General features: G+C 34.2%; 1 protein-coding gene across 5 annotated transcripts in view; it reads right to left on the reverse strand.

Moving 5' to 3' along the window:
• NOVA1 (NOVA alternative splicing regulator 1) overlaps positions 1-17748 on the reverse strand; it is a 141111-nt gene extending 123363 nt beyond the window's left edge. Inside the window, exons 1-2 of one of the 5 annotated variants that reach the window (XM_033108643.1) lie at positions 17304-17748; positions 15417-15560 (exon numbers count right to left, since the gene is read on the reverse strand). In XM_033108643.1, coding sequence (XP_032964534.1) covers positions 15417-15560; positions 17304-17439 — 280 coding nt within the window. In that variant the 5' untranslated portion in view covers positions 17440-17748. Of the gene's footprint in view, positions 1-15416; positions 15561-16588; positions 16742-17303 lie in introns of those variants that run through there. The other 4 variants (XM_033108642.1, XM_033108648.1, XM_033108647.1 and 1 more) reach the window with 4 other exon arrangements.
• Positions 17749-27108: the final 9360 nt, after the last annotated feature.

Here is a 27108-nt window from a genome sequence, read left to right on the forward strand (position 1 = left end):
ATCACCTAAATTATTAAACATCTAGCTTCATCATTTAATATACTATGATCTTGTTTTTGACTAATATGGAAAGGATTATCAGAAGTCTTAGTATCTTGAAAAAGATCCTGAAAGCAAGCATTAAATATTCTATACGCTACTTGATTTATTCCTATTAAACCTCTGATCAATATTCTTAATGTTTTATATTTGCATGTACAAGGACAAAGAATGGCGGGACTAATTAATCATGTTAATTTTCAAGATTCTTAATACAAATAAGCCTATATACATAACATGAGATTACAAAATGATTCAATATTATAAATGCATGTCACTAGTTTTCATCTCAACTATATGAGTAAAAACGAAACAAACAAAGCTCTGCATATCTTCACGGGTATCAAAGAACACACTTTTAGGCTATGCAAGTAAAAATATCCACATAGTTCAGATTGGAAGGACACCTTACAGTATCTATAAGCTCTAGAAACCCATTAACCAAGCAAGGTGACTTGCTCATAATTCATTCCTATATCTAACAACAAATACCACTTGTAATTACCTACTAAAAATATGAAATGAACCTACATAAAAAGGCATTTATAAAGTCTAAAAGAATACGCACCAAATTATTTATATTAATTATCTTAAAGAGGTGGGATGAGAGGTTAGCTTTACCTTTCTCTGCATTGCTTGCATTCTCATAAAAATCAGGAGGAAAAAAAATTTGAGAAGAATCCTTATAGCAGTGTTTTCCTTTTTAGGGCCACATTAATGTAGTTTATTTTACATTAAAATCTCTTCTGTAAATTTAGTATTATTAAATGCAACAAACATGGGAAGAATGAGATGAAAACAGACAGTCATAAAATGCTTATTATATGTCAGGTATTATGTGACATGTTTTTACATTTTTCCTTTTGTGGTACCTAGACCAACAACTTATTACTACGTGAGAGGGATTAATATCCCCATTACACAGATGAAAAAATTAGAGATCCAAGAAGATTCAATCATTTGACTAAAATCAAACAGCTAGCAGGTGGCAGAGCTCAGGTTTCAATTCCCGTCTGACACCACGTGTTCTCTAGGAATCTTGCATTCCTTCTCACATCTCCAAAAGGCATTACAAAGTCCTGAATTGGTTTAATAATTTCTTAAAAAGTCACTATGTAATATCCAAACCATATTTTCCTCATAAAAATTTTGATTAAAGTACATACTATCATAGTGATTAGACCAGACCTTTCGAACCTCAAATCTGTAATTTAACAAATCTCTAGAGTGGTATTTATATATGAGTTAGAAAGGGAAAGACAAAATCTTACAATGCTAACTGAAGAATAATTGAATGATTTCATGTAAATAAATTAATCTCATAGATAAGGCAAAATTTCAAACTATCTTAGAGGTCTAATATCAATACGAAGATGGAAAATTACATAGAAGATGGGAAAATACATACAAGACACCAAGGTTCTATGTTTACAGAGATTTGGTCAGAAAACTTATTTTTATGTCTACACTTTGCTTAATTATTATAGATTTGCTTTCCTTGGCAAAATTTAAATTTGTAGGATTTTCATAGAACAGGGAAAAAATTATCAACCCATCAAAAATATCTATTTCCCAGTGACAGACCATTAAGTGTTATCGAAATTTTGAATACCCTATTTCTGAATTCCAATTTATTAGTCTGATGCAGAGAGATACAGAATAACAGTAAACAAACAGGTTCGTCATTAACTTGCTAAAACACAAATCATTTTAGCTTTCACGGCCTTATTTTCCTCAACTGTAAAAAAGAAATAAAAATCCCTTCCTATATTGATATTTTAAGAATTAAAATAAGTTATACAAATGTAAGTTCTAATTAAGCTGTGACTAATAAACTATCTTCAAGTACTACTTACTTTAAGTAAATTTTAGTTATATGATTTTAGACTTTTAAAAAGACCATTATTCTATTAACAGTGATACAGTTTAAACACGCACATAAAGAAATTCAGAGCCTGGTTCTTTAAAAGATACTGAATTTAGGTAACTGTTACTTGAAACATTACCCATACCCCAAATTTCTTCAAAAATTTCCTCAAACAGGATTATATTTGTTCTACATATTTTAAATAGTTAAAAATGTACATAATCCAAACCTGTAGTATTTATCCCTTTAAATTACCTAAATTATCCCTGTCACATTGCAGTTTCTATTTATTTTTAATGCAATCTGCTGAATTATTTGAAGAGCCTTCAGAAAAATCTTTGATAAAAGCAACATTTTAAAGAACCAAAGAAAAAGACATCATGTCCAAGAAAGCTGGTTAGACTCTACAGAACCTCAAAGTTTTTCCTATCAACATATGTACATTTAATCAAAACAAAAATACTATTTTCAATTCTTATTTATTTTACTAAACACTTTTTGGCCATATCAAATCTATTAGCATTATTCCTTAATAAAAATACAATATATATGTTTATTATTCACATTCATAATAATCTATTACCATGTATCTGTACAATTCTCATTAATTTTCACAAACTTCAGAGAATAAGTTAGTTAATAGGACATAAGTTAGTTAATAGGACAGATCCCATGTAGATAATTTCAACAACAAAAAGACTTTCAAAAGGGCTGAAAACAGGGATTTACAAAGTAAAGGATCTGTCAGCATTCTAAGCCCACTAGCAAGAGACTATATATTAAAAGTAGCAGCCTTACCCTGTAAAATTACTAATCTTAGTAATACAGTACATTAAACATGCCATTTGAGATATATGCCAACCTAAACTGCCACATATGGCATATCTAGCTTATTATCACAGTTTGTGTTTTCATATCCAGAGTCATTCTAGTTTTTTAAACAAGACGTCAAATCAGCGTAGCTAAAAATATGAGAAAGCTTTTATAGGAACATACTTTTCCTAAACAGAATAGGTATACACTTCGGAAGAATACATTTTAAATGTTACTGTAAAGAAAACATGTCTGGAAATTTTCAGTTGAGAAGATATGTGTAAATAAAAAAACAGGATAATATTTTAAAGGCAGAATTTGTAAAAGATGTTAAATTTAAACAAATGTTACTTTGAAACAATTCACAACCCCAAAATCTCTTCAAAATTTTTCTCAAAGATAATTGCATTGGCTCTGCAAAAACTGTATGCAGTTGTCTTACCTATACAATTTATCCCTTTAAGAACAAGTCATCATATCATACCATGATATGCATATTAATGAAGACAATGAGACTTTGCTTATGCTTCCTTTTTATACTGAATTCAACCTTGAGTTACACAACTGGTGCTACTGAATTATGAGCACTTAAATAAAAATTACACAATGAATGTTTTTATTTGATATTCCCATCTGGTACTTAACGTCACTTCGGCTGCTCAATTTTTTAATGTTTCTTTATATAACTAGCCAATAATTTCATAAATGGGCCAAAAATGCTAGATAGATTTTTAATTTCATTTTCTAAATGGAAAAACTGTGCCATACTTTTAAATGTTTTTTTTTTAATTCAGCTGAATTTGAGTATTATTATTAGAGTATTAGAGTATATTATATAACTAGAGTATTAAAACTGTTATATGAAATATTTATCAATGATGGAGATGCCAGCTGAATCTCAATAATCAACTGAAACTCCAAAATAATTACATAACAGAGAATACACCAACAATGAACGGTTAAGTTTCAATTTTCATTTTCATTGACATAACTCATACCAAGATTTCTATCATATACCAAAATTTAAGTGCTTGAACAGTACCCAATTCACACATAAAGAAGTGCATACATTGTACCAATCACTAATCTTTATCAAAATGAAAATGAATATATCTGATAAACATGCTAAGAGATCTAGAAAGACCTACATATTCATAAAAGAAATGCGAAAAAATTCTATGACACATGATTCTAAACTGCTATGACTCAAAAGCAAACTAGTAAAATAAACCAGCAAGTCCTTAAACTTTGAAGGCACCTGAATAGACAACAGAATATGTAAAAGTGAACAAATGTCGAAACCGATTTCTATCTCCAGAGCTTTCCTGAATACAGCAAAACATTTTTCACTGACATTTGTCCTTCCTAGGTTCCCACACTTTTTTTCTTCTACACTTGGCACATAATTGCTTAATAAAAGACAGCTCTCATATTTCTTAACATCTGTTTGCTGTTTTCCTAGAGTCGCCTCACCTTTCCCTTAGTCTTTTTCTCTCCAAACAAATTAGTCTTCTCTTTAATTTTACTTGTATCGCCTAAGCAGAACACCAGACTCCTCAATCTACTATTCAGTTCTGCTATTATAATAACTAACTAAGGAAATCCTTCCTCCAAAGTACTCTTTACGTTTACACAAATTGATACAGATATTTTGATTACAGTACCACTGTCAGTCATCTAAAAGATACACGGATGTACTTTTTAAAAATAATTTTTGCTAATGAATGTATACAAGATGAATATTTTTCAAACTTTTTTCTTTTTCATATTTAATACATTTTCTCTTACCTGTAAAAATATCTATAGTATCTCCCTATCCCCACTCTTCCCCACAGCAATATCCACTTTTTATCCTAGTAATACTAAACTACTTTCAGACCCCTGAATATACAAGGAATTTTTCATATCTCCATGACTATACATTTTGTCTCTCTGCTTCAAAGGCCCTTCCACTCTTGTCCACTAAGCAAATTAAAATTCAACCCTCAAAACCCTGTCAGGTCTCTTTGAAGTCTTCTTTGAAGTCTACTCTCTCAAGATCCAGCCACTGAAAGAGGTAGTTTTAACTTCTAGACACAATTCTATCATTATACAAGTATCAAACTTTATTATATTCAGGTATTCATCTTTGTTGTTTCTTACTGCTCCATTGCTTGAGAAAAAGGTCTTCAGAGCATTGTACACCTAGTTCTAATGCCAAAGATAGCACATAAACGTTCATAAAGATGTTAAAATCTAGCCATGGTAACAGGGAAGGCCAGGGGAAACTATGATAGAGTTATTTTAACCCACTATTCTCCATCAGTTTTAAAATTAGAATTTATAAAAATGTAGAGGTCTAAGCATGACACTAAAGAGATTGATTTCTCAAATCTTAGATGGTTCATTGGTTTATTGTAGCAAATGATGTATTTAGTAATATAAAAGACATATATTAACATATATAATAATATAAGAAAGCATTTATTTCATGCATTTCTCTAAATTTTAATTGTTTAAAAAGTATTAAAAAGACTGAGGTAGCCCAAACTAAGTAACTTTCCTAAACTTTTAATTTCAAACAAAGTAATACATACTAACTCCTTGATATTCAAGCTAGTCAAACTCTAAGCAAATAAATTCCACTCTACTACCTAGCTGGTATACTTTTTGCCCTTGGTAAATAAGAGAATTAACTAAGTTTCTAAAAGTCATGTGTGTATACATGTTAACTTCTCCACTACAGGATGGGAAGATGATATTAAAATATATTAAAAGAATGTAACTTTAATTTAGTGGTTAGTGATCTTCGATTTTTTAAAGGTAGCTCAAGAAAAGTCATCAGTAGACTGGTTCTTACTGCACAAGTAGCTATGGGGCAGCAAGTAAACTATAATGTGATATAACTATAAAATCTTGTAATGGAGGTACTTTTAATTACTTTACTAATCAATAAATATTAATTAAGTTCATGCTGATTAAGTCAGAACATTTTAAAAGTGATCTTCATTTTGGAGATGGCTTTGAAGTACTCTCCATAATACTAGCTTTCAGTTTTCTTCATACAGGACAACATGCTAAACAGAAAGCAAAATTCCCTTATTATACTCCACTCTTCCTTAATACCTGGCCCACACTTGTCCTAACACTTCTATGGCCAGTTCTTGTTTGTTTGAAGTTTTGAATCATTAGTTCACTTATCCAAAATACCGATTTTACACACACACACCATCAAAGTAGAAATATAATAAATTTCGTAGGCCCATTACAGAAGAAGCCTCAAATTGGTTATTCATTCACTCACTCATACATACATACATTTACATTTCAAGTACCACCTATGTTCAACGTACTGAACAGTACGTTGAACATATAGCAGCAGGCATGAAGGATGACATAAATTTCTTCACACCAATGGAACTTAATTATTCAACTGATGTTAAAGACTATTACAAAACATTTTTGTTTTAATATAAAGCTGTGAAGGAAAAACATCTTCAAAATCATGTTAAGTACTTTTATGTTAGAAAGTAGTCCTAAAGCCTATAAAAATGCAAACAACATCAGAATTCACGTTAACTGAGAAGTGGAATGGATAGACAAAAAAGAGGAAATATTGATGTATTTAAATGAGTAATTATTGTATAATACATATTCATTTGTACTTAGATTGCCTTACATAAACTTCATGCTTATTTTGTAATCATAATATTGTGTTCTTTTAAAACTATTATGAATACCCAGCCAAATATGCAATACTTAAGGAAATTTCTATAAAAGGCATAAAAATCCTTTTAAAAAATTGACATAGCAAGTCTACACATTAATTTTTATATATCAAGGTCAATACTCAGTTTAACCAAAAATAAAGAAATAAAAAAGTTGAGCTAAGAAACAAAGGAAGCAAGCCAAAAAAAACAAAAAAAACAAAACGCAAATGAAGTTACAAAGCTGCAGAAATCAAATCATAATGAAAATATTGCCCTTTTCAGTTTCAAATGGTACAATTACAGAAAAACATAAAATGACCAGGCTATATTCCTGACAATATAATTTATCATATATATATTTAAATGTGTGGTAATGATAAAGAACACCTATCTTTGGCCCTTCAGTATAGCAAATCGACAACAAAAAATATTACTGTAAAATAACTATTGTGTTTTCAACTTGGTTTTTTTAAAAAAGGAGGTGAGCACATTCATTTTGAAACCAGGAGAAGAATTGAAGATGTATTTCCTTAGTCATCTCCAAAAGGGGGGGGGGGGCGAAAGGGGGGAGTGTAGAGCGAAACATAAGAGAAGGAAGTACCTACTACAATTGTATCAAATTCAGAACACATTTAGAAGTTAGGATTATTATTGCCATACATTACTTAACCTCTTGCTATCTTGGCATTCTCAACTGTTAAAATGAAGATTCTGGAAGAGACCATATCTAAGCTCCATTACTTTCATGTAGTTCCACAATTCTCTGATTTTCCAATCTCTTTAAATAGAAAGCCTCTTCACTACTCTTAAGTGTCCTCATTAAGTCTTTGACAGAGATGCCATATCAAAATTTTAAAACAAACTCAAGGAGACAACAGGAATAAAACCACAACTTTTTAGGATAAAGCAAAACATGCCCATATTCCTTTACAAAGAAAAGGTGCTCTGTATAGAAAATTCTCAGTCATGATGACCAAGGAGCCGCCTACACCTGGGCTCATAGGAAGCATCTGATCAATACACGTAATAAGTAACAAGAGAAAAGATTCCAGACAGATTTCACACTGAAGAATAAACCTAAGTTTGTTTTTCTTACTTTCATGACCTTTTAAAAAAGACACAAAGTAGTCTAAGAAAAATTAAAATACAAGAGTTATACAAAGAATAAGTTTGTGAATTAAGTCTCCCAGAGCTCACTTGCTTCCAAAAATAACTCCTTGAAAAACATTTCAAGAATGAATATAACGAAAGTTGAAATGGTACAGTTCTAAAATATTTAGTAACATAAAAACACATACCACAATCCCTATTATTTTGTACTAATGAAATGCACTTCCCAATTCTTTCTTATTCTGGCCTTTCCCCAAATCATTAGATCTTAGAGTCACTGACCAATGTAATTCCTAGAGCAGCAAATTATTAACAATTTAATGAAGACAATTTCCTTCTTTAGGACAAGAATGATATTTAAAAATTGAATCAACTGAGAGGCAGCATTTATTATATCCTAGAGGAAATGCAAAATTTGAATGTTAATTAATAAGTTCATACTGTTAAAATTTATCTTGCAAAGAAATTATGGGTCTTCAATGCATGAATGTTCTCAAAAATCTTTAAAACAGAAAGAAGTCACTCCTCAAAACTTCAAAAGTATGCTCAGTTTCACAAGGAAACTACAAAACACTACAGTCTGAAATTTAAAAACTACTGACTTCAGAGTAAAATTCATTGGAAATTACAAATATACAGAATGTCAGTAAGACACAAAACAAGTCTTGAAATAAGAAAAAATATTAATTTTATATAGAAATTATTAGATAAAATTAGATTAAGAATGGTAAAAAATGTTTTATTTTCCACACCAAATAATCTTACCTGAATCATTTTGCTGTTAAAAAACTCTAAATACTGATTTCATTTTTCATCTGGTCCTGTCAACGATGCTATATGACAGGCCCTGCAGGAAGCAGCAAAAGATCAATGATGGAGTGCAGATATTATGTGTTTTCATGATCAAGTTCTGTTGTGGAAAAGGATATCCGTGTAGTGGTTTGAAACTTATAAAATACTAAAAGTATCTCAAAAACTCTGTCAATGTACATAATATTTGTTTTTCTACTTTGTATTAAAATGTTTAGTTTTAATCAGTATCCCTTTAACAAAAATTTTAAACGTGAAGTATACTATATGTGAAATTTTAAAGAGTCATTTTTATATTGATGAGAATTGAGAAGAAAATAATAGTCCATGATGTCAAAAACGGAAAATCTTGATTAAAAAAATTAAATATGTTTAAAATTGTGGAATGATTCTCTTGATGTCTAGAGATAATTATTTTAATCTTATTTCCCATAATTACCAATAAATTATCAACTATTCACACTCTAATTAAAATGAAACTTAAAAGACTTTTCTTACACACAGTAACTTCAGTATCAACCAGTTATTGACAATACTGGTAAAAATTCCTTAGGAAAAGTATACAGATTACCAAAAATCTGTGTAAACTCCAAAACTTAATTACATTTGGGTAATTGACACTTGGGTAAGTTACATTCAACGGATACCAAAAAGTTCAAATTAGTAAAACTAATAGTAAGCCCAAACTATAAAGCTGCTTCACAAAGATTCCAAATGATAGTTTTAAATTCTGAATTATTTTAAAATAGTACAGCACCTTGTAAAATTTAATTTAAAGACATTTTTACCTTAGGAATTGTTTTCCATTCAAGGGCCAATTAATAAACAGCACAATGATGAGACACCTATGTTAATTAGGAATACTATCAGAACACACAAGAAACTTCTATATATTTCACGGAAGCATATTGTAAATCAGTATTTCAAATGGATTAAGAAATTTAAAACAATAGGAATAAATGACAGACTAAGATTTTTAGAGTTTTTATTTAATTAATCAAATTTTAATTTACTTGTAATAAAATGTGGTAAAGAACCATTTCAACAGCACTCCTATATTAAGTTGAAACATCCTAAAAATATTTTTAACATGCTATACTTGTCTTGTTTGTTGGAACACTTCAAAACACCCAGCCAAGTTTGCTTACCAAAGCCCCTAACGTGCTAAAAACACACAACATTCACTTTATACGGGTTTTTTTCTCCTCTAAAAATGAATGAACAAATGTTAAACTAAGATAATTTTTCAAAAGCTACAGTGTACTTCCACTTATTTCTGCTCACTTATGACTTGAAGATATACTTGCAGAACAGGGAAATTTTTAAACACTTCTGACTTAACATTATTTCAGTTTTGTTCCTATGCCGAAAGCACCGCCCCCATCTCCTTTTCATGTACATTCTATCAGATTTATGGATTTTAGTTTCAAATATTGCCATATTAAAAAATGGAAAAGATGATGCCTTATCTTTAAAGAATAGGTAGAAAAAATGGAAATTTCACCAACCCGAGCATCGGAAGTATTGAAAAGTACTGCTTCATTTCTTATGTGTTGCATTTTATACCATGACACTTTAGTCTCTAAGGGTCAGGTTAATTAAGCTCCATAGCAGCTGCAGTGCAATGTGAGACACACACTGCTGCGGTTCCCACCAGTCCAGTCCAATTACCTGTAGTATTCCAGCACTGGACAAGTGACAACCAACCTCTTCTCTCTAGTCACTTGCTCCCACTGGCCTACTGATAAATGTTAGAACAAACTAACCTCTTTTTGGAAAAGACTGCAAAGCTGAATGCACCTGCTGCAGGCTGCAATGATGAGTCCCAGAGAGATGTTTGTCAGTCAGTTCTCTGCAGATGTTGTTTAACTTTATGCTAGAGCTGTATCCAAAGATGGAAATGAAATGGCAATCAAGCACAAATCTCCCATCCTCGTACCCCCAATTTTATTTTGAAAAGCTGTACTTGCTCATAAAAGTTGTGCTTTAAAACACAGATCCACTAAACTGGAAACAACTAAGACTAAACTCCATCGTAAAGAAAAAAATGTTTATTAGATGCTGAATTTTAGTTAACAAGTGACATAATTGTGTTCGGTAAATGTTATTTGTGTCATTTAAGAGCTTAATAAATTAATTCCCTTAAGCCAGAACAAAACAAAACAAAGGAACTATAAAACAGGCAAGTTTTTGATTGGTGGTTTGTTGCTCGCATTTTTAGTGACAGACATTAATATACTCCTTTATAGGTTCCAAGACACATATCGTTATTCTCCTTTTGTATATTACATGAAACATCTTCAATGCATAAATATTGAACTATTTCACCAATTGTGTTTACTATTTTGAAAAAATTTCTGAAATCCTTTGCAGGTGATATTTGCAAGACAATGTTGCTAGATGTATTGTATTTCCTTACAATGTCACCAATTTCAAATCAGCTAGTTTTCCAAGATGTAGGAAGCGTCAAATACCAAATTTAAAAGGACAATGTGCTATGTAATTCATGAAAACACTGACACTGTAAATTAATGTTCCATAACTTACTAAATTCATGATAGAAGATATAACATCAGAATGAAATAAAATGAATAGCTAAGATTTTTAATGCTAATTCAATCTTTCTAAAAATCCCATGCCACAAGACATTTGCTTGTATGAGCTAAGTATAAAAATGATCTCTCGGAAAGTACAATTTTAATATAGATTGTGCTATGCAAGTAACATTGCTTCATATGTTGATTTCCTATTGCTTAAAATGAGAAATAAAGTATTAAAAATATAGATAATATTCAGAGAGGTATTAATGTCTAAATGAAAGATTATGGCTCCTCCTTCAGATAAAATATAAAGTAACCCCTAACAATAGGTAGTATGACACATATAAATATTACAACCTTAAGATTTAAAGACAAACACGTTATCTGCCAGCAACTCTATCATACTGAAACCAAAGGTATAGCACAGTGTAATGGTAACTATCCTATCACACTAAACAGTAGTGCAAATTAGACTACTTAATTTTCTACTTGCTACAATTATGTTTATCTCATTTTGTTTTAAAATATATACCAATAAATGTCTAAGATGCTTTGAATCTAAGATCAACGAGTATAGACTAGAACTTTTAGAAGCTATAACAAAAGTATTCACATTGTACTACTAATATCATAATACTCTTCCTTCAACAATATAAACAAGAGGTGATCTATATTAAACTTCACTAACACTTACGAATTCCCCAAAAAAATCATTTGTATACAATCCCAATCCTAAAGTTAAACTGGCCACTGAATTTCCCCCATGTCAGAATTAAGGCAGTGTGTGGTATTTCCATCACTAAAAGAAGAATTCACTTACATTCTGTTTTTTCATGATTTTTAAAAATTTAATGTATAAATGGTTGGTGAGTTTTTAAAAAAGTATCACCTAAGTTGGCAGAGGTAAAATCAATATATAATAAATCTAAAAATAAGTTCAAATTTTTAACGTAAGGGCCATGAAAGAAAATAATTTACATTAAATATGATTCAGTTTTATAACCACAAATATGAAAACAGTGTAAAATACACAGGAATATATGTCAAGATTATAGTGAAGGATTCCTGTTTGTTTGATATAATGAGTACCTCCAGTGTCATATGATGGAATGAAAAAATAGGTATACTATGAAGTGTTCTAAAATCTAAGGCATACATGAAAATATTTTGTACATGCTTTACTAGTCCCAACCAGTCAGTTTTTCTAATTACATACCTGAATCATTCATTAAACAATTTTAACACTAAAAATCAATCTATTAACAAAAACTAAACACATCTTCAGATGCCAACTAAAAGAAGAAAACAATACTATTGCCCTTCTGAATATGAATATAGTAATATATTGCCTAAAATGAGCAAGCTGTTTTTTTACTACAAGGAAACAACTTTAGGTAACCTAATTATAAAAAGGCTATACAAATATATCAAATTAAGTTGTTTTAAACAAGTTAGGAAAAAAGATATATCCATAAACCACCAGTAGTAAGTTAGTATTCTGTGAGATTTAGATTTTTTTAAATAGATAAATGAATTACACAGCACAGCAAAAGAAGTCTATTGGTCTTTTCTTCTGATTACAGTAATTGGAAAATGCGCTTTACAATCCTCATCATACAATTCCTGAATTATTTTACTTAATATATGACATAATGAAATACAAAAATGCAATATACAGTTCTACAAATTCTAAATTTATACCAATTAATGTGAAAAACTTGTTTTTATTTCAACAATATAAAAAATTACTCAGAAATGCAAGGTTACTTAAGACATTTTAAAGATATAACCTAAGCAAAAAGAAAATAAATAAAAAGGAAAACAAATATGATAAATATGAGATTATACTGGCTATACTAAAAACACATATCATTTGCATTGAAATGTACTGAAACATCCCCAAAGTGTGTCTGTATTCTGCATATGCAGAATAGATGTGTATCCATGTATGTATATATGTGTACATACATATATACGTATACATATATACACATATATATGTATATATATCCTAAAGAAAGTTTTTTCCAGATACACCAGTATTTTAACTAAACCTTCTGAACATAATTACATCTGTTTCAAAACTTTTTGAGAAAACCAGGTTACAACTACAGTATACTTTTCCCCAAATATACTGTCTTACTAAATGAGAAACAGAAATATGCTTCACGAAATAAACGTCAGGTATATTCATTCTAACAGAATAGTCATAAATACATATATGAAACACTTAAAATGGGTTCCCAAATTATCGCATAAATCTACAAGAAAGTCCTCATAACTCAGCAATATATTAATAAATCACAGGCTTAAAATTTAGTTCATCTGAGATGAGCAAGTGAGTATTCCTTAAGTATATCAGTATATCTGAGTAAGAGAAGTTGAAAGGCACTGAGAGGCTGTTGTGTTGAAGAATATCAGGACCTTAGATGATTCCACAGGCTTGTGATCAAGTGTAAACAGAAATATCATTACAATTAGTCTGTAAGAAGAGAGAAGTATGTATCCAAACAGGTAATAACCTACTTAAAATTGTATTCAAATACAAAGCGTTCAGAACTATTAAATATTCTTATAAATTACAAGGCTTTACTTTATCCTTAAAATTGATTCCATAGTGTGTGTAATTGTTTTCCACCTGTTACAGGCAGAGTATAAGCCTTCTTTTATCCAGAAATTTCAACTCACATTTGATCAGGTTACATCACTACACACACAAAATTTTATTCAATGCATTCCAGTTTTCCATTTTTTTCAACAGATATTCTTGCTCTATATGAATAACATGACTCAGAACTATAAATAAAATAACCAATTTCTATGTAATAAGGAAAAAATGCACAACTAAGTGGACTAAAAACAAAAGATCTAATTCTTGATGTACCCTTTCCAACCCACTGAAAATAAACTATATTCAAATGAAAAGGCATTTAATTTACTATTTGGAATATCCTTGATAAACACCAATTTTCTGAAACATCCCTGAACATCTGATACCACCTCATGTATAATGCAAAGAAGCTATTTCATTTTCATCTACTGACAGTGAATTTAATTTAGCATTGCAGTCTTTCCCTAGAACTATCATGTTATTAATTCTGCAATCAAGCTCTTTTGAGTGCTTTTATTTGTACTAAGGGTTTTCACTATTCCGCACTGATTTTTTTCATCATAATATACCTTTTAAACATACCAATGTGAATATGTTAGCAAACTTTCTTAATGCATAAGGAAAGTTTCAGAGACAAGGAAAGCCATTACAAAACTACACTCACCGGACACAAACTTTCGAAGGACGTCATATCAAATAACTTACATTGTAGTTTAATAAATTTAATGTTTACCAAATATACTGCATTTAATTTATGTAACTAAAAGACAGTTTCAACCATTCTAAAACCTTCTTATCTAGCATAATGGTCCATTTTCTACCACCCAGTGATTGGCTATGAAAAAGAAATCCTCCAAATGTTCTGCTTACATTCACGCCAGATGTCTTTGCTGTATTAAAGAACTCTTACTGAATTAGATCATTGAAAGCAAACCAGCTTTTCTTTTTCACTGGGAAAAAAATGCAGTATCGGTTCCCCTCAGAACTAAATAAATATTTTTATAACTTAAGATAAAATAATCGAAAAAAGATTTTAAAATGGCAGCAGCTTCACCTAAGTAAAAGCAAATCAGTTAATGTTTTATCCAGGAGATACACTATTCAACTATGTAGATTTTCCAATTACAGCTAAAATCCATACATTGAGTAGCAAAATGATTTTTTAAAAAAGAAAAAAGATAAACATGCAGAACTGTATAACCCTTAAAATTAAAAAAAGCACACTGAAAAGTACAAAAAAAAATTATACCACCTAGGAAACTTGCCATATTCTAATGGATTACAGTACCACACAAACTGTTAACATATTTTAATCAAATACAGCTCTTAAGTAACACAAATTTTGGAGCATTATTTTACTTTTTACATAATAATGTATTTTCTTGTCACACTTATACAAAAAACGCAATATTTTAAAAATCAAAAGAGGAAGCACTTGTCGTCTTTACTTCACTCCAGGGCCAACAAACAAAGCAATGAAGCAGAAAGAGGTACATAATGGATTTAGAAGTAAATGGTCCATTCTTTAAGAAGGCTTCCTACCCCCTCTTCTGAATTCACTCTAGACTAATTGTCATTACAATGATGTCTGAAAACTTCAGAAGAACCCTATTTCCTGCTGCCAGCTGTCAAGGTTTCTATCTTTAAATTTTAGAGTTTTTTCCCCCCAATTAGAAAAAAGTATTTAGAAATACTCAGAAGATTCATCTCGCAATTGATCTAAATCACAGACACAGTGTATCGATTATAGAAAAAGACATAACCAACAATGGAAATAGTCTTTAAAATTTTCCACAAATATTCTAATACAGCAAATATGTAAATAAAATAAAGACTACACTATTAAGAATTTCTTTCAATGTAGCACACCACACACATAGAGCTTCTCTTTCTTTCCTTGGGGATTTATCAAACAATCTCTTTACCAATGCACCTACCTGGGTAAAAATCTTTGGACTTAGACAGCTTGATGGTGGCTCCAGTTTCTTTTTGCAACTGAACAATTGTCTGTCCTCCCTTCCCAATTATAGATCCAGCAGCATAACTAGGTATGAGAACCTTTAGAAAATACTGGCCGTCTTCTGAAAAAATGCAAAGAAATATGCTTCGTTAACATGACAATTTTAAACTTTGTATCCCCTCTCCACCCTCAAGAGAGAAAAACAGCAATTGAAATATTGGGCATTTAACTGAAGGAAATAAGGAGTTAAAAAAAATTTTTAAAGAAAAAATAAGCCAGTTACACTGAAAAATAAATGTGTACAAAATTTTTCCCATTTTGTAGGATTTATACTTTCAAACTTGGAATTAAAATCTAAACATGTTCTATTATTTTGCAGTACTGTAGAAACTGACGACTAAATTCCAGTTGTTATTCCAAACATGGAAGTCTTCCAATTCTATCTGTGGTTACTATGGTAAAACGAAATGAACTGACCCCTTTACAAAACTTCAGATATTTATAAAATAACAAACCTTCACTTAACATATTGCAAAATAAATAAAAGGACTGTAAATAGTGATGAGCTATATTTATTTGACATTAGCAAACACATAAGGACTACAATTACCCATTGCCTATATCCTGCATAAAGTATGCAAAACAATCATTCTCCTACCAAATAATCCACCCAAACTGTAGGGTGTATTCCAAGCCTTCAATAACTGCCAGGAAATAATTCAAAGTAATTTGAACTGACAAATCTAACTAATCCTGGTGTATTTCTTTAGCACTTCTTAGTCTACCATGATCTCGTTTAAGCTCATTAATTACAGGACCTTAAGAAGAATTTTGCCAATACTAAAAAGCTTAGGAGTCATTTAAATCAAATACACTTAAAAGTGACCAAACAGATAATGTACCTTCTCCAAAATAACTACAATATTTAAAACGGAAAGGGGGTGGACGAACCAAGAAAGTGAAATGAAATGTTTCAGAAAATAAAGCCAACTCCATAAACTTTAATTTCCGTCAAAGTGATCTTGTCTTAAATAGGAGGCACCCCGGTAAATCCAGTTTCCATGTGTGAATGAACGTTCCAAATTTTGTGGGTATGCCATTCGCAAGACCCCCACCCGTCTCTAATGTACATGCTGTAGATAAATTCACCTCTGCCTCGATGCATTGGGTGCATTGTTAAGATGACTCCAGTGCAAATGAAGAAGCGATACCGGTCCCGTTATAACTCATCTTCCCAGGAAGCGCAGGATGTTAACTAACAAGTCACAGTACCAGACACCCCCACCCTTCTATGCACACCCCTGAAGACAAATCAATGAGATAGTTGCACCGACAATGTAAGTGCGGTAAGAGCATGCACTCATCAAGATTTTGCATACTACTTGTGGCCCAAAGCAAGGGGATGGAGAGAGAAAAACTCTCAGGTGCCCCAATCATTTGCTATCCGCTACCCAAGTGCCATTTATTTATTTATTTAATCAGACTGTTAAATGCAGCGCGCATCTTCGGGCGGCCATCACCTCACTCGGGGGTCATCCTCCTCCTCCTTTAACGGACCCTTTTGCCCAGGTCTAGGATATTTAAATGGTCAGGCTTCCGACCGATTAAATGGAAAGATAGGTCTATTCCGAAAAACCAGTCGCCATTTTGATGAATGATAAACACAGAAATGGAAATGTGTCCCGGACGGCGAGGTGCGGGGCAGGTGTAGGGGAGGGGGCGCGGGGCAGGGTCGCGGGAGCCGCCGGGTTCGGGCTAGAGGTGTCCGGGCCGCGGGAGGGAGGGAGAGCGGCGGGAGGGAGGGAGGGAGGCAGGGGCGGGCGGCGGGGGATGGGGCCAGCGGGGAGGTGGAAGCGATACCCACCGCCCGTATTGGTCCTCTTGGTGCTGCCGGCTTCAGGGGGGGCTTCCAGCGGCCTTTTCCGCGAGTCCGGCGGGTCCAGGTCTATGGGAACCCCAGTGTGGGTCCCGTTCTGTTGGATGGGAGCTGCCGCCATCATGTTTGCAGTTCCTGCCGCTGTTACCGGGAGAAGGTTCTCCCTTTTGTTTTGGCTTTTTTTTTTCTTTTTCTTTTTTTTTTTTTTTTTTGCGTTTGGGATTTCAAGGATTTTTTTTTTTTAATCGGATCAATAGAAATCTCTTTAAGAAAAAAAGCAGTGTTGCTGGTTTGTTCTCACTGGGGAGGGGGCAGGGCTGAGGAGCAGCTGCAGTGCAGTGTCAGAAAGGAGACAGGGGAATGGAGGGGGTGTGAGAGACGGAGGGTGAAAGAAGGAGAAGAAAGGAGAGAGGGGGAGAGAGTGGAGAAGGGAGAGGGGCGAGTGAATGAGCGGGAGGAGGGGAGCGGGGAGGACGGGCAGAGGGAGTGGGAGAGCGCGAGGGCTGGCGGGGCGCGGGGAGAAGCCGAGGAGGAGGGGAGAGTGAGGGAAAGAGTGAATGAGAAGGAGGAGGGGAAGGAGGTGGATGCGGAGAGAGGAGCGAGCTGCGGAGGAGGGCAGGAGCCGGGAAGGAGCGCGGCGGTCCCCGCGCCGCGCTAGCGCTGCGCTCGCTCCCGCTGCTGGTGCTGCCGCCGCCGCCGCTGCCGGAGCGGTTCTGCTGTTGCCTGGGCTGCTCGGCGCTGCTGCTGCTGCCCGGTCTCGCTCATTATTTCTCCCGCTTGTGGGGGGGCCTGGCGGGGAGGGAGGGGGATGGCTGCGAGGGGAGGGTAGTGAGGGGTTGAGTTCGTAGACTCCCACACACTTTGCGCTCGGGTCCCTGCCTCTAGCAGCGCCGCCGCCGCCGCCGCTGCCGCCGCCGCCGCCGCCACCTCCTCCCAGCGCTGAAGCCGATGCCTGCGGGGGCGGGGGGGGGGGGCAGCATGCCGGGGGCGGCGGGGGGGCGTGTGTGTGCGCGTGCGGAGGCGCGGGCTGAGCGCGTGCGCGGGGGCGCGCGCCGGCGGCGGGGGCGGGGGCTGGGGCGCTCCCGTGGGAAGGGTGGGGGTGAAAGGTCGCCGGTCCCCGGCAACACGGCTCAGGCAAACGTAAGCGGCTTGTCGCAGAAACCAAGGGGTCCAAGAAACCCGCTAGGCTGGAAGGCGGGAAGCAGAGATACTGACAGTCGTGCCAGCCAATAAAATGGAAATAGGAGAAAGGCTCTTCAGGTCCCTTCCCAATCAGGAAATTTGGGTCTGAGAGGGACTGAAGGGGCGGGGTGGGATCTCGGTCCAGCCGGGACCGGAGCGGCGACAATTTGGCTAGTTTGAGTAGGGCATTCGAGGGACCGTTGACAACGGGTGGGACAGTGTCAAGGCTGAGGGAAAAACCGTAACTGTATGCTTCCAGGACTTCTAGCTAGGTGCATTAGGTTTTATTTTTAAGAATTAGGTAAAAGACATTAGTTAACATCTCACTCATCGTGGGTTTTCTTCGGGGTGATTCATCAAAACAGTATTTATTACTCTCACTGTGTAACATCGTTAGGGGACTTACAGTGTCGCTCGCCGCCTTAAATCCTTTCGGTAACAAGCCAGGATATAAATAAGTAAAGCTAGGTAGGTATGGGTCTCCACTTCACGAGGCGCTGATGGGTGGACTAAAGACAGGCAACAGCTGAGTGTTTACAGAAAATTAAATATTGATCGAAATATGCATATAAGAAAAAATTCATTTCAATGTGCACAGCTTATGATTTTACAGATCTTGGATATATGACGAACTTGAACCTCAACCCTACAACACTACAGAAAAAAAAAATCTAATGTAGCTGGAATAGACTGAAGTCTGAAAAGACTCAGTTTACAAGTGAGTAAACAGATACAGTGAAGTGTTTTGCTCAAGATCATCTATCAGGTTAGTAGTTTAATTAAATCTGCGCTAGGAAGCTAGCTTAGTGGAAAAGCATGAGCTTTGGAGTCCGAAATCTTGGTTTCAAGTCCTTGACTGCATGTTCTAAAAGTGTGTCTTGCAAATCCCCTTAACATGTTGCTATTTAAGTACTTACCATGTGCCAAGCAATCTACTTTACATGTGTTTTTCTTTACATGCAGTATGTCATGTAGTTATTACTGTCCATGTTTTATGAGGCATGTTAGGTTTAGAGATATTAATAATTTACCCAGTCACATAGGTATAAACGTTGCAGAAATAATTCAAACTCAGTTCTTCCTGATTCCAAAGTCTGTCCTCTTGAATATTGCAGCACACTAGAGCTTCAGATTCCCTCCCACTTAAAACAGGTACTGCAACTCTATCTTCCACAATTCTTATGCATCAAATAAAATAATGTTCTTGACAGTGTATTATAAGATGTAAAAAGGTATAAATATGTTCACTAGATTTCTAGAACAAAGATGCTCCTTTCTTATATTTTCCACTTCAACCTGAAGGATGGTTTTAGTATTAAGCTAGCGTAAAAAAAGACTTGGCTGTAATTCTATGGTATTCTAAACAAAAATACCTGCATATTTGAGGCAATAACCAACGAGAATAAAATTTAATTCCTGATAGATCGAGAAGGGAATGGAAAAGAATGCTAACCCTACTGGTAGCATCCTTTATTGGAAGGAGCATTTAGGAGGCACTGGGATTTCTGGTGCTTTTTGAGTAATGAAAGATAGATGACAGTCTGTTGAAGAGGAAGGGAGAATGACGTTTAGTTTGAGAATAAAAGTTCATCCGGTGTATGAAAAACATGTTTGCCTCAAGTAAGGGACGAAGATACGCTGAGCTGAAAGAAAGGGAAAGCAGGTTAAGTTAGTGTACATTAGTAAGGTCTGAACCAGAGTCCAGAATTTTGATCTGATAGATGATGTAACAGGAAACCACGATACAGCTTTCATGACCAAAATAAAGAGGATTTATACACAGAGCTGGATAAGAAAGGGGAGCTGTGATGAGAAAAAAAAAAAAAAAAGCAGCGTTTGGAATAAGTATGTGGAAGTCAAGATAGAAAAAGGCTGATGCCAGACATTGTGCAATCAAAGTATTATGTGAAGTGTACACAAAATATGTAAGGATGTTTTTAAATGAAAGAACAGGGCTGGACTTGGGACTAGATTGTTTTTGAAATAGTGAAAGGGGGGAGAAAGATAATTCAAAGACAAAGATAGTTCGAAGCTACATTACATTAAAGCTTAGGCAAAACATTCAATAGAATGTAGTTTTGAATTGGAGAAAGACTGACAAATTTGGAAACTCTGCTTTTAACGAATTTCTAAAAATAAAATATTGTTAAAAGAGTTCAGGAAATATTTGACATTACCATGTGTAAATGAAATTGAAAGTGAGCCTTTTAAATTGCCTTATAGACATAAGCTTACTGAGAGTCATGGTAGTGTATTTTTATGGTATTTATTTGACCCTCTCTTATTTCCTTCTTCAGATTCAATATTTAAATACTATCCACCACTCCGTGTGGTCCAGAAGCAGAAGATACGATTTTTAAGGTAGATAGTATGCTCAAAAGTAACCTAGCTATGATAATGCCAGGAATTACAGAAACTATCCTAATACCTGGTCAGATATCTAATGATCAGTCACCTATGAGCTAATTTGGTCAACAGAGGTTATTAGAGAGTACATTCTAATTAAGCCTCCATTCTCTGGTATATTTTGTTGTTTTTTAAAAAATTATACTTCTCCATTTCACACTGCACATACCGCTACCATTCTGGTTAAATAGACATAAACATTTTATCTGTTGTCTTCTGCATTTTTTTACCAGCTAATAAAACTTGAAGAAATAAAAAAGCAGCTCCCAGTTTAATATTTAGTATGCTATACTTCTTATTCTCTAAATAAACTGAATGAACTTTTTGAAAAATATAATAGGAGCATTTGACCTTTTAATTCTCTGAAAAGAAATATTTCATTTTTTAATTAACCAAGCAATCGGCACCACAAATTTAATAATATTTTTCTAACACCTTAAGACACAAAAGAACTTGTGTACTTTTCCTTGCTAATTAGTTGACGAGTTATGAACACAGGCAACAGTGATAGAAAATGATATTAATCTGAAGAACAAAATCCCCAGTCTTTTCTTGGCATTCAGCAGGGGTTCTTTTCCTTCCTAAATTTTGCTCTGAATAACATGGACATAAGATAATCTATTTTCAGTAATAATGACTGGCTTTCCAGAGAAAGCACAGATAGTTCATAGCCTCAAATATTCCTAAATCTATTTGTTTGTGTCCATGCTCCTGCCTTTCCTACAATCACTCCTCTTACTAAAGAACATAAATACTCCCTCTACTTGAGTGTCTCTTCAGCCTATGCTTTGGGAAGATATTTTGAGTTTGTGTTCTACCAGACTCAGATCCTGAGTTTAGGATTCAAGTGCAAGTAGTTTATTTTGGAAGCAGTTTCAGGAAACACAGTAGGGACTTGGTGAAGTAAGACAGGGAATGGAAGGAAGGCAATGAAGGGTGAATTACCAAGTTATCACTGTGAGCAAACAGAGCTTAATCTCACTGGGATTCCTGGAAAACAGTTCAAAACAGTAGCCTCAGAAAAAAGTGTGAAAAAAACTGAGGTGTATATACCCCAACTCCCTGCAGTCATTGGTGGAGTTGTGTTCCTCGGGTGCATTAATTCAATACATGCTAGCTAGTCCAACTGCCAGCGCTGCATCTTTTTGTGAGGACTTTGACTGGAGGCTGTTCTGCCCTTACATAGGCTGGAAATACTGGGAAAACAAACGCTCCACTGTGGAACATCTCCCACCATTATGGAAAATCAGGCCTGTGTGCTCTGAAATGAAAGGACAAAAAGATAGGGGTGCGGCACTAACAGTTTGTTACCAGGATCAACATAAATTTAGGAAAATGGAAAATAAGAAGCATATCTGTTTCTACAGGGTATTGGAAAAAAAATCAAATAAATATGAAAGAATTTTGAATGCTTAAAGTACTAACACAAAAACACTCTACGGTTTTATAATTTTCACCTTCCAGATATTGTAACCAAGCATCGATGTAGAAAGCCTGAATTCTTTTTTTCCTTGTTTTTGAAAAACACATTTTTAGTTTTTTAAGGTACAAGACATGAGGAATCAATGTACAATTTCTGATTGTTTTTTTCATTCAATGCACCACTAAGACAATAAGACCAAATATATACCAAATATATCCCAGGTCTTATATAACAAGTTCTATAAATAAATGTAGATTGCCCTTCTTAGAAAATTGATTTATTGAATTTTATCTTCTCAAAAATTCAAAGAACTTTTTATGTTTATGTATTTAAATAATATAAAATCACTGTTGGTGACTATGTTTATGAAACAATCTATGAAAGCTCACACTAATTTATATAGAGACATAAATGTGTTATTAGCATTATTCCAAAACGTCCCCAAACCTTAATATTCCAATTGCAAATATGTCATCCTAATAGGTAAAGAGATACGTTAATATTAGGAAGAATCCTAAATTCTTTGGCACTGGGTATATTTCCTTGGTTTCTAATAGATCATTAATTCTTTCTAAATATTGTGAAATGCATTTTTTGACACTTACCTTAAAGACAATAAATCAGAACTAACACTTTCCGTAGTGCAATAAAAAGAACCTTGTGATAATTGGTACATGGGTATGTAAAAGATTAACATTAAGGGAAGCTAGGGGAAGGTTATGGGGGAACTTTTGTCTTTTCAACTCTTCTTTAAGTCTAAACTTATTTAAAAATAAAAAAGAATTAATAAATAAAAGTCAAAAAAGTAACCTTGAACTGATGACCTGGTTCTGGCTCTTCCACCTACTAACTTTCGTCACCTAGAGTAATAAGTCATTTACCTGCTCTGAGTTTCACTTTTTTATCTGTAAGCTTTATGAGGTGGGGCCAGATCACCATTTAATTTAGGGCTAATTTTACCTCACAAGTGAGGCAAAACCCTCTTAATAGTCTAGCTGATGCAGAGTGAATTAAGAGGTTTTTCATTCTGAGTAGAGGGAACAGGAAGTAGTCCCAGATTTGTGTGAGCACCAGGCACTGTTACCTCTAATTCTTAGGTAGTTTCCTCCAATGCATGTGCTGATTAGTACTCCGCTGAAGACCCAAGAGGACCCTTTCAGATTTCCAAAGTTCTATTTTTGTGGAGCTCTTTTCTCTCAGTACTCTGCCACTGTGAATTTTAGCCACCCTATTTAGTGATTCCTCAAAAAGCTAAAGATAGAATTCCATATGACCCAGAAATTCCACTTCTACGGACTGGGTACTTACCCAAAAGAACTGAAAACAGATTTCAAGCAAATATTTTTATGTGACTACTAATAGCAGCATTATTCACAATAGCCAAAAAGTGGAAGCAATCCAAATTTCCATCAACAAATAAAGGGATAGCAAAATGTGCTATAGCCATACAATGGAATATTATTTAGCCATAAAGAGAAATGAAGTACTTATACGTGCTACAACATGGATGAACCTCAAAAACATTACACTAAAACTATAACGAGCATAAGCAGCATTTCTCATTGAACATAAAGTATACAGCCTATGTTCAATGAGAATATGTTTATTGTATTTGGCTATTCTACAATGATAGAAGAAAAAGTACTATACACACACATACACACCACACACACACTCACTATGGTTCTGTTTAGCTTTTAATTCCCGTCAAACATATTATTCAAGAAAAAGTATACTACATCTGCTTTCAAAAATCAAGTTTCTCAGTTTCATTTCCTTTCAGTTCTCTGTCCCCAACCCCAGTTTCAAACTATATAATTCCATACTTTATGCCAACCCTGTGAGCCAAGACATGGTTCTATATTCCCTTAGCTAATCCCAAAGATTGCAATTACTTATTGTAACACAACTTTCCACTCTATCCCTGACTCAATGATCACATGTCTTTGTCTTTCACCTATTTGGCTTGTCCTTTGAATCATTTTTTACTGACTGGCTGTGAAGTTAGTTCTACATTAAGTGTAACTGAGTTCCTTACCTGAGTGCATGTGTTAGGAGTTTATTGAGCTGTTACCTGCTTTGCATCACCTCAGTACATGTAATTGTCTAAGAATGAGAGAGAATTTTTTTCCTCTCAGAAGTTGTCCAAGGCTTAGTATGCTGTATCTGAAGTTTCTGCCTTAAGCGGGGACATTAAAGGTTTGTGTGTTTCAGGTTCCCAATACAATCACTAAGTAACTAGAGGAAAAACTCCACGCAAGAGTTTTTGAAGGTAGAGAGGTTCATCCAGAAGAGGAGAGAGATGTTGGTACTGAGAGTTGAGAACGGGGAAATAATTGCACCCAAGAGAGTGGGAGAGTTACACAGTGCGAGTCCACTGCATGTAACTCCTTCCATGGGCAATGGCTGAGTGATGTTATTAAAGACCAACCACTTAGCGTGACCGCCTTTAGGGCAGTGCTGTGTAGGTCTATGCAGCTGAGCCTATGCTTATTAAGTGGCATCACCATGGCAGTCTTATTGAGCCTATCAGTGGATCAGTGCCCAACATACTGCAGGAGATGAGCTACAATAACATCATGGAGCATAAGGAGTTAATAATTGCCATGAAGTAAAGACCAGCCCCCTCCCCAACAGGTACCAACTACACTTCCTCCAGATCCTTGTATTTCTAGGGAGGAAAATAACCCTCTGTATTAAATACAACAAATACAACTTTTTACAGGTCTATAGAGTAGAGATTTAGAACACAATTTTGGTTTGTTTTAGAACAAATAAAGCATGATGCTTAGTATGTGGAGCAAATTCCTACTGGCTACATTAATATCCAGTCCTGCTTTTGAAGCAGCTCTGCGGTTCTGATAGAAAATGCCATCATTCCCTGCTGGAACCTGTCTGAATCCTGTCAGCTCTTCTGACAATCAGAAGCAGAGTTCTCATCTTTTACAGTTTCTAAACCCTTTTTCTATTGAACTGTCCACTAAATTCCTATTTTTCTGTCAACGAAAAATCTGAATTCTCAGCTTATTTGCAAAGTAGAGATAAATGACAGACATTGAGTTTAATTACCATTGAGGCTCAGGACACCGGCTCTATCCCCTGCTGCAAATCTCTTTGAAATTCCCCCAGATACTCACAAATGGTACCCATCCAGGATTCTTTCACTCTGAGTTAACAAATTGAAAACTGATTTATCAATGGTAAATATATTAGCAAGTGTCCACTAAAAATAAGAGTAAGGTTATTTAGTTAGACCTCCTAGTAAAATTTACTCAAATGTCTGCATCTATACCAATTGTATAGTTTATATTTTAACTCCCTATGTATGATACATTTTCTCACATGCTCTCTTTGTCTTTCAGTCTTTTCATAATCTTTTTTGGAGTATTAAATGTTACCTCTTAACTTTATTCTCTGCTGTTAACTATCTCTGTGATATCAGACAAGCCCATAACATAAAGGATGTTATTAAGTATTTTTAAGATTCCTTATATTTCTGATTTTCTGTAAGGGTAATTTGAAAACACTACATACTGAAGGAATCAAGGAAAGGCCTTCTTTAATTTGTCTCTAAGAAGTTAAGCAGTTAAATGAAGTTTAAATCTATCTATGGAGAATATTCCATTATCGATTTTTAATATGTTATTAGTAGCCAAAGGAAGAATATACTGTACTGTAGTAGGTATTTTCAAAATATATATAAATGAATATGTGACTTTATATATTATGTGTGAGCCTGAATTCTTTATGTAGTTTTAAATATTGAATGTATTCTTTCATAATACACATACACGTCCTTCTGATTCATACAAAATGAAATTATTTGAAATAATCGAACTTGCATTATATAGTTGAGAAATTACAAACTGACTACCTTATTTTATTTTGCCACTCCTGTATTTCCATTTTGGGGGCCAAAATTTAAAAATAGATTTCATCTTTTTAAAAAATGTGCTTCCCAATGTGTTTTTGAAAAATCACATAATCTGGTAACTCTGGTCTCATATTTACACATAGCAATAATTGACAACAGCTAAATAGCAGTTGTCCCGTTAGGCAGGACATGCGCTCAGGGCTTTGCCCTGTTTACCATCACTCACACTTATACTGGACCACTTCATTCATGATGTTACCTGCTTGGGATTTCAGCTAATATGTTTACCCCTATTTGTTCAGACTATTAATATTAAATGAAAATAAACTTTTCCTCTGGATTTATAACAAACATTCGGATTTCTTGTAATTCCAATTTAGCCTTCTGAAGTGAGTCAGTGTTAACTCACTAGCAGCATAATGTCCAAATAAAGATAAGCATTGAGTTATATATTCTTCCCAACAAATACAGAAAAAAATTAGTTTTACAATTTTTCCATTTGAGTTTGAATATCAATTAAGTGGACATTATCTTCGTTCTAACCTGGTAAGCACTGTTAAATAAAAGTTATATAGTTCTTCAGGTATTCCATCCTGACATAAGTAAAGCTGTTTAGACATCTGAACACTGAAAATAAAAGCTAAGCTAGATACACATATGTAATGTAGGTTGTGGTTTTTCCGTTAAAAATAAAAATTTTTTTATAAAATGAAAGGGAAGAGACTTATTCATATAAATTTACCATATGAATTAAATTTACAACATTTACTTTAAAATCAATTATGAAGAAAAAGTAAATCTTTTGTTGATATAAAGACTTGAAATTAGAAGTTGTAAATATTAGCTTTAGCATCGGATTTATTTATTTGTTTTGGCATAGCATAGTATCAAGGAAATTCTGATTTACA

Source organism: Rhinolophus ferrumequinum, chromosome 6 (assembly GCF_004115265.2).
Source record: "Rhinolophus ferrumequinum isolate MPI-CBG mRhiFer1 chromosome 6, mRhiFer1_v1.p, whole genome shotgun sequence".
NCBI classification, from domain to species: Eukaryota; Metazoa; Chordata; class Mammalia; order Chiroptera; family Rhinolophidae; genus Rhinolophus; species Rhinolophus ferrumequinum.